The 9,384-nt window shown below is 42.1% G+C and overlaps 1 protein-coding gene across 1 annotated transcript; it reads left to right on the top strand.

Annotated features, from left to right (window-relative positions):
• Positions 1–277: 277 nt before the first annotated feature.
• klf5a (Kruppel-like factor 5a) lies at positions 278–9,103 on the top strand. The gene is made up of 4 exons (XM_034152188.1): positions 278–618; positions 1,612–2,713; positions 3,866–3,925; positions 6,635–9,103. Exons 1-4 carry the CDS (start codon positions 454–456, stop codon positions 6,811–6,813), a joined length of 1,506 nt encoding a protein of 501 aa, XP_034008079.1. The 5' UTR covers positions 278–453; the 3' UTR covers positions 6,814–9,103.
• Positions 9,104–9,384: the final 281 nt, after the last annotated feature.

The raw sequence follows: 9,384 nt of genomic DNA, 5'->3' as shown, positions 1-9,384 counted from the left end.
ATAATATTCCTATTAGAGATTATCTATATAAGTATATATTTGATATAAACTAAAAACACTGAATTAAAAACATGAATTAACCTTCACTTCCTCTATGGCTGTGTATGCTGTCTGTCAGGCAGGTCCTGTACTTTACGACACTGTTGTCAGTGTATTTAGATGGAGTAGGGCGGTGGCCAGTGAATGAATGATCAAAGCCCTATTAAACGCTTGATGGGCGGTGCATGTGCAGTATTTACACTGGGTCGCTCCGCCCTGTAGCAGGAGATAGAAAACTGTCTGTGGGCCGGTGGAGGGATGAAACAAGTGAAGGGGATGTAGCAGACAGGCTCACATTATTAACTCCACCTCACGCTCTCCACCTCGTCGGCTCTACTCCTCTCACTCCGCTGTAGCATCCTCCTTTTAGCAGAAAAGGACGAGCGATCCTTAGCGGCGCTGCACCCGAGCTTCATGGCCGCGACCCTGGCGATGAGCGGCGGCGGGCAGGAGGACCCCTTCTACCCGCTGCAGAAGGCGGCTCTGCCCGCAGGATTCCCCCTGGAGGACTCGCTGATGTTCGGCTTGGACTGCAAGATCACAGAAACAGACAAGACTGGACACAATGACTACGCACAGGTAAACCGGGTAGAAATCAAACCGACTTGATGTATTTCATTGAATGGGCGTGGCAGATAGGTTGTAGATCCAGTTTATTTGGCTGGCCTCTAAATTTCCATCGGCCTAGCTGATGTTAACCTCCACTTTCATTTGCACTATTTTTGGTGATTAGCGAGCAGGCTGCGGCCAGCTGGACGGAGCCGAGCCGCTCCGCCTGCAAACGCATTCACCGCATGTTTTCTCTGCCAGCCAGTTGGCCACCAGTTGTTGGTCTCCTCTTCCCCCCCCCCCCCTCTCACCATCATACCACGCTGACAACAACTGACTCCAGCTCCGGACAGAAAGCTCCCGGCAACTCTGTCCCCAGTTAGCAGGAAACTTGTGCAGCAGAGGAGAGAGTGCTATATAACAGCTGGTGGATCAGGAGCCTAGAAATAGCAGCCCATCCCCAGACTACTGCTGCTGCGGATAGAGAGGCATGGGTGTTTCCCTATTCCCTTTCATGTTGCCGTTTCATCCTCTGCTGCAAGGCTTCTCTAACTTTTATACCTGCCTTAATATTCACAGGAAATGGACAGAGTGAAAAAGGCCCTATTTGACATCAAGTTGTCCACCTGTGATTCCAGTTGGATCAGCCCGAGTTTGCTTCTTAAGTCTGTTGTCATAGTTGCAGTTGTGGACATTTATTAGGGTTTTTTCTAGTGGTATTAGTTCTTATTTCCATGGCCTGATTCTCAACTGTTGGCCTCACAGCTGATGGGTTCCTGAGTTCAGCTTCGCAGCCAGAGAGTGAATGTGGAATGTAGGAACTGCCTATTGATGACTACTTGATAAATGTTTTAGCGGTGACTGTCCTATCAAACCTTTGTCTTCTCTAAATAGTGCCTCAGAATGGTTTCATGGTAGCTCATGAGAAGCAAGCTGAAAACATTTGATTCAACCAAAGTTTTCTTCAAAATGAAATGTCTCTAAACTAGACTGTTTTGTTTGTGTTTGTGTTTCTATCTACAGGCAAAGTTTGAGATGGACAGGTACCTCTCCCCTCAGTCTCTACCACTTCAACCTCACTCAGAAAGCCAGCAGAAGAATCAGAGAGACTGTGTGTCCGCGCTGGATCAGTTCTTCACTGACAACCATACAGGGGCTCCCTACACCCTCAACATGAATCTTTACCTCCCCGACGCCGCCTACCTGAGGATGGGCTTGTGTCAGCAGGTGCGGCCGCCTCAGCAGCAGAACCACACAGGTCTCTCCCAAATAAAAACAGAAAATGCCTCCCCGTGTTTCTCCCCCAACATCCAGCTGCACTGCCCCAACACAACGCCCACCAGTAGCTGCAGCATTGCCATGGAAACCTCAGCCATAAACATGACGCTAACAGGGTTACCGAACTTCACCAGTGTTTTTAACCATGCGGGAGGCGGCCGCGGTGACGAGTCAGTGCCAGAAGTGTTCATCAAACAGGAAATGTCACCGCAGTTTGAACAGCACGCTCTCCACCACCATGACAACAGCGGCTCACTGTTTCAGCTACTGAACTCCGGCTTGGACCATCACCATGGCAATGGTATGGAGGCTCAGCATCATCATCACCACCATCATCATCAGCAGATACAGCACACTTCCACAATCCACACACCTTTCCATGACATGCCGGTAGCTTCTTCTGCGTCTCAACAAGAGCAGACAGCCAAGCCTGGCAGGTACTGCGGCCTGGGTGGCCGGGGGTACACACACCCCCACGCTGAGGCCCACCCCCACTTCCTCCAGCACCAGACGCCCTACCTGCCGCCCTCTCCCCCGAGCTCGGAGCCCGGCAGCCCTGACAGGCAGAAGGAGCTGCTCCACACCATGTCCCCTCCTCCCTCATATGCAGCCACCATCGCCTCCAAGTTGGCAGGCAGCACCCCTGGGATCGGCCCCGGACCAGGACCAGGCAGCTTAGCCCTCCCCCTCACCACAGCTCCCACTCCGTCCCCAGGCCAAGCTTCAGGCGTTCCCCAAGCACCTGCAACAACCCCAACTCCAGCCCAGAACACCATGTCTGCCCGCTACAACCGGAGGAACAACCCCGATTTGGAGAAACGACGGATCCATCACTGTGATTACCCAGGTCAGAACAATTACACAGCTCTCTGATTATTCTCACTGTGTGTTTATTCTTACATTGAGCTGTGGTCAGGTGAATATTTGGTCACTCACAAACTAAGAAAAAACAGATCTATTTTGAGACACCCGTGCATTTTTGGAAAATGATATGTTGTGTGTAAAACGATTTCCCAGGCTTATGAGTCACGATATGTACTACAGCCACGGCAGTGTGCACGCTGCACTAGCATTAAAATATTTTGGCAATGCAGAACGTCAATCACTGCCTTACAATTAACCTTCTGGTATTATAACTACCTTGCTTTTAATGTCTCACCTCAAATGACTCGGGCACTCTCGAGCTCTCACACATTGTTGTGGCTTTTAAGACATTGCTGGTATGATTGTGGAATTAACCTGCGTGGGTGTAATTAATTGAATGTTCTCCTGAAGTCATTTGATCTTCTCTCCACAACACGTCATTTACATACAGTCACACTTTAGATATTTGGTTCAGATTGCACTTGTACGATGTGCAGCTACTTGTAGGACATGTAATGTCAACTAGCCTGTGGCAGCGTGTAAAATAGGATTAAGCCGAGCCTCCTGCAGCATGTTACCACAAGTCAGATGAGGCAGATCCATCATATCCACACAAGGACGCATCCACACTCTAACCAAGTGTATAATATTAGTCTCACTGCAGCAGCTGTTCACTCTTTACATGTTTTCAATATGTGAAATGTAATATTTTCATTTAAAGCCAGAACAGATCAGAAAAACATCTTTCTAAATCAATCAAAATCCTAAATATTAAATCTAAATCCTAAATCTTTTCAAAATGCACACTGTTTATTTTGTGAAAAGGGTCTTGTTTTTCAGTATTTTAAATATTTCGACTTGGATGTCAGAATATGTTTAGAAAAAAAGGCGTGTGATTATTGGCATGCAGTTTATTTTTTAAATACGCCCAAATGAAAACAGTTTTAATACGAGAAGCATGTGTGCCCCTTATTTACACAGTCACGTGTACTTTTGATAAATCAGAATAGCAAAAACAAATGTTTACAGCTTCTGTTGTTCATTAGTTCACATTTCTAGCATGCCACTACTCAGCGCATTGGGTAAACGCATATCTGACACTTCTGTTTGTGTTTATCCTTCTCTCTGTCGTCAGGCTGCAAGAAGGTCTACACCAAGTCGTCCCATCTGAAAGCCCACCTCAGGACCCACACGGGTAAGACATTCCTCCAATTAATGCATCTTTTTTAAACAGGGAAAAATACGCTGCCCACGCGACTTGTATTTCGGTATCTGCACTGGCACCAAGTTGCTAGGCAGAGTGTTGTGTTCCTGGCATGTGTGTGTAAATGTATCCTACCCCATTCCCATCCTCTGCCCAATATACTATTCCATCAAAACAGGTGGAAGTGACACACTTCTGCCAGGGGATGACTCTATGACAAACTATGTGGTCAGCGCTAGACGCATGGTGCCATCTCTCTTAAGATCTGTGAAGACATCAATGTTTGAATGCCTTATTATTGTGTGGATCTTTGAAATTATAAATATGTACAAATATACCTTCTTGTTCCACTTCGATCCTCACCGTGTGCACTTCAGGGTCCATTTTCCCTTTTCCTTGCTTCACTTTCTCCCCCTCTTCACATTTATATTTGAACTATTATTACTATTGGATGGGAAAAATCAACAAACAAGGGCTTAGGTGTTGGGCCCCACCTCACTCCAGCTAACAAAACAAAGCTTCTGTTGATATCTACGCTCTCCTCACTCGTATGGATACACAAACACACACCAATTTCATTCTTACCACTTTAGGATCCAGAGTTTGTTCCACTTATGAGTCTGCACTGCTTGTTCAGAATACTGTTGTGGATGTGCGTGCCTCACATTTCGTTTTTGGGAACATGACACGACAATTAAATCTGGCGTCATTCATGCTGCAGGCTGATTGTGGTTATTGCAGTTATTATAGACCACAAGATGAGGGCACGCCATGTAAAGAGGGATGTAGCAGCAACTTCCTTATCCTCTCTGCTTTTGTCAGGCCCACTTAGTTATTTTATCCCCCTTTTCCCATCCTTTTTATTCATCTAATCAATCTCTTTTCTCTTTTGTGCCATCCTCCCACTTTCAACACTCCCCCCATTTCTATCTTTGTCTGTTACTCATTCTACTTATCTTATTCAGCTGCTTGAATGCACACTTACGCACTCACACACACACACACACACACACACACACACACACACACACACACACACACACACACACACACACACACACACCTGTCAGTAATCTGGATGAGATGATTCCTAATGCGTTTTTGTCCCTGTGGGAGTTCCCACTCTAATCTCCATCAACATCCATTACCCTGATTGTTTGTGTGTGTGTGTGTATTGTGAGTTGTTCTCCCGGTTCACTTTTTTTTGTGTGTGTTATTTTATTGTCTCTCCTATTTGTGTTTGAGTTTCAGGTGTGTGTTCCTCAATTTGTTGATGCTGTTGTTCATTTAAATGTCATAATGGCATTACTGTTGTTGTTTTAGCGACGCTGCAGAGCTTGCTGTGCCTGTTTGAGGTTTTGTTCACACAGACGACAAAATAAATCCTATTGTGTTCACTTAACTCTAGTGGTATTCAGCATGCAGACAGATTTATATTTAATTCGTCCAGGTGCCTACATCTCTTTCTGCTTTTACCACATTTAATTCAGGTTTAATTGAGGAGAAAAGAATTATGTTTTTGGTGCATTGAGATTTAAACAATTACAAACAAACTGTGGCTTGCTTTTAAGACACGTTTTAATCAATTACATTGTGAAGCAGTATTTGCCAACTTGAAATTGAGCACCAAATTGAAATTTAAAAAGACAAACTACTGAAAGAAGAAAAGGGATCATAATTCTTTATCAATTGTTACCTGATTGTGTTTCCTGCAAAGTCTTGTCCTTGGGTCTTGTTGTTCCATCAATTAATTAAATAAATAATGTCACAAGTATGTATGTGGGTGGTTTGCAGAAATCTCAATACCTGGGCCGATAAAACTAAAATGATCTGCATGGATAGTCACCACTGGTTGATTGTGCCGTGAATGAATGAGACTGGTCACATACGTTTTCCCAAAGTAGCTGGCACTATATGTAAACATTATTGCAATGACAGAGTGACAGAGAAACAAACCACATCTGTCAAAGAGAAATGCACAATAGCCAAGTCAGACAATGCTGAGCGTGGGAAACGTGAGCAGCGTTTGTGCTTCATAAATGCCTATGACAGCGTGATGACTGTATGATGGGATGCAACTTTACCTTTCAGTAGAGCCTGTTTTGCCAGTTGCTCCACCCAATTGAGCAAGTCATGTATTGCAGAGACTTTAATGTTTGTACTAATAATAATTAGTTTAATTGGTTCTCATAATCACATGTTGTCATATCTCTGTTATTTGCTGAAGATCATGTGATTTAACCAGAAATTCAGCTCAGTGATGCCATTTGTTTTTTTAATTTAGTCAATTTATTGAACATGTTGGAAACAAAACAAACAATAATAATAATTATAACAAAGAGAAGCAAAATTAAAAAACTTTCAAGCTAATTCTAAAATAGTCGGTCATGTTCAAAAAGTGCAAGAAGAAGCTTAAACGTTTTCTGGTCCTCCCCCCTCTAGCGTACATTGTTCATGAAAATAAAAGTTTAAGTCATCGTCATCAGCATCCGTGATATTTGATTCATTGTTTTAAACAAATCATTTCTTTGTACAAAAACAAATAACTTTTACAACGACAAGAAATAGCAAGCATGAGTTCACAGGTCCTGCTTATAACCATTCAGGATTTGGTTTCTAAATAATTGTTTTAGTTTAGATAAAGTTTAGATAAAGGAGCCGCAGCACTCATTCAGACTTTTTCTTCTTTCCATCCTGCAGGTGAGAAGCCGTACCGGTGCACGTGGGACAGCTGCGACTGGAGATTCGCCCGATCCGACGAGCTGACGCGCCATTTCCGGAAGCACACGGGCGCCAAACCCTTCCAGTGCGCCATCTGCTCACGCTCCTTCTCCCGATCCGACCACCTCGCTCTGCACATGAAAAGACACCAGAACTAGCAGCGTTTGCACACACACACACACACTACAAACACACAAGCACTATGTTGACACACACAAAGCACTCACTTCATCTTCCACAACGTTACAAGCTGCCTGATGACACCACAGCTGCTCCTGGTGCTGCTATCCTGTGCTGAAACCGTACGATAGCCTAACAAACATGTTGCTTTTTAAACGCGAGTGGGACGAATCGGAGGTTGTAAGGTAGAACAATAATTGCCAGATGTAGTTCCTGGTCCCTTAACCTCCAGATATACTTAGTATAGATTTCTTTGGACAAACACAGAGAAGAAAAATTATAACAAAAAGAAAATGGTAGCTCCAAAATGTGTCTCCAGTCCAATTGGAGTCTTTCGTGTGACTGGAATGAAAGCACTTACCGCTCAACATTTGTACATCTTTTATCCTTACATAAACAGGAGAAGCTTTTTTTTTTGTTGCAAAACTAGTCAAACCACATTTTTTTTGCTCCATGGTTTGTTAGTTTGCTCATATAACTGGAACATCCAGGTTTTAGTTTTTACCAAATCCTTCGGTTTGCACTAGAAATCTTAAATCTGAGCCTTTTTTGGCTCATGCATCTCATTCACCACTGGAAAGATCCTTATCACTACTGGACTGAATATTTGTGAACGCCACAGAAACCTTTGCTGTTCAGATATTAAAAATTGAAGGCATTTATACTCTGGAGAGGGAAGATAGTGCAGGAAAAAACAAGGGAGGGGTGGAGATGAAGAGATAGAAAGATTTTAGTTTTTATAGAGAGGAGATGTGAGGACAGCGGAGAAACAGAGGAAGGTGGATGGATGGTAAAGAGCAGCAATTAGGTGATACATTATTCATGATGTCTTCTGATGGATTTCCAACCAGAGAAATGTAAGCAGAACCCGTAGACATATCTGAGAATTAATTCAGTTAAAACTGAATTTGACTTTATTTTGATGCACAAGCTTGAATTAAGCGTCTTCAAAATACAATTACCCGTACATTTATCTCATCCAGCCTTTTTACGTTCAACGTTTTAACCAAAGTATGATCTTCATCCTCAACACCTTATAAAGTGCCTCCTTCTCTGATTTGTATGTGTTTTTGTTAAGTGGTAGCAGAGCTGTGATCAATGTAGAAAGTCCTTTTAAACACACTTGGTGCTGTTTTTATTTCTTAATCTATTGAAAGCTCTAAAAAAAGTGAATTATTTTTAAATGACAGGTTTACCCATCATTCGTTGTGATTTAACAGATTGGCTCAGGCCACTTTACGGACATCCTGATGTTGATTTTTTTTTAATGAATTGACAGTCTGACTCTGTACACAATTAATTGCATTGAGGTTCTATCAGTCAATCAAACACGGACATATGTTTTGTTAAAGGAGAAGTTCACAATATTTAAAGTCTTTCTTGAAACAACAATGTCCGTATATTGCAAGAGTTGTTGCTGCAAGTGTTCCTGCAGCTAGCCCCAATCAAAACATGTTCAATGTCAATGATGGGGAAACAAATAACAGTATATGTGAAACAACATGATTATATTAGGCTTCTAATTTCAAAATAATCAGGGCAAAATAATCAAAAACACTAACTTTGTAAGATACCCAGCTGATTTTGATTTATTTTTTTAACTCAAAGAGACTTTGGTTAAACTTAAGAAGATATTAATTTTTTCACCAAAAAAGGATTTTGTTCCCCATCGCTTTCATTGAAATTGCTTTAGGGAAATGTCAAGTCACAGTGACTATAATGGACTATTTTAATTGACATATGGACATGAGAGTATTTTTAAAGACAGAACAAATGTGAACCTTTCAACATACGCTTGTCCGCTTTGATTGTATGATTCAGCCTGCACCTATAACTGTATTTGTTCATTCACTGCAGGTAGCATAAATATGATATAGCACTGTAATGTATCATGGTAAATCTGACTATTTATTTGTGTAGAAGTGGGGGTTGTATCAGATCAACCGTCTTTCTCCCCAGGAAAAATGCCTTAATGTAAATATATGCACTGTAAATAAGTATTGATCTTTTTTTTTTTTTTTAAGTTTCCCTTTTTTGTCATTGTTTTGTAAACAAAAGGGCAAAAAGAGGAAAATGCCCTGCATCCAAAAATATTTGAGCCTGTTTTTTATTTTTTTTATTTTGATGCCATTGTTTTATATATTGTCCTTCCAGCAACTTATTTTGTAGATTTGTTTTCTTCCTAGGTAAACGTTCCAAAGACAAAAGTTGTTTTTTCTTCAACTGAGTGAAACCGATCCTAATAAAGTCAACTGACACTTTTACAGATGTGCTGTTGTGCTGAAGTTAATGCGACATTTCTTCTTTTACCCGCTAACAATGACTGAATTTCAGTGCTGTAGTGATCAAAGCATGCGGTACATTTAGTGTCCATGAGGTTTGTATTAAAGTACATTTTGTTCGAGTAAGATATTGTTTACAGACCGAATGTGGTGTTTTTAGAACATTAGAACAAGCCTTGACCAGGCCTAAATGAAACAAATGGGACATAACCGCATTTCAGTCTCTTATAATCAAAACATGTTTTTTGTGTTGCGCTGATCCACTGT

This window comes from Trematomus bernacchii, unplaced genomic scaffold (assembly GCF_902827165.1).
Source record: "Trematomus bernacchii unplaced genomic scaffold, fTreBer1.1, whole genome shotgun sequence".
Lineage (NCBI taxonomy): Eukaryota > Metazoa > Chordata > Actinopteri > Perciformes > Nototheniidae > Trematomus > Trematomus bernacchii.
Note: the sequence above shows the minus strand (reverse complement) of the source record. Positions and strands in the feature narration are given on the sequence as shown.

What these genes read in the sequence shown, in the direction of transcription:
- klf5a (XM_034152188.1), top strand. Translation starts at nt 454, where the DNA reads ATGGCCGCGACCCTGGCGATGAGCGGCGGCGGGCAGGAGGACCCCTTC. An exon ending in GACACAATGACTACGCACAG is followed by an intron (nt 619 to 1,611) that starts GTAAACCGGGTA and finishes TTCTATCTACAG; the next exon opens with GCAAAGTTTGAGATGGACAG. An exon ending in CCACCTCAGGACCCACACGG is followed by an intron (nt 3,926 to 6,634) that starts GTAAGACATTCC and finishes TCCATCCTGCAG; the next exon opens with GTGAGAAGCCGTACCGGTGC.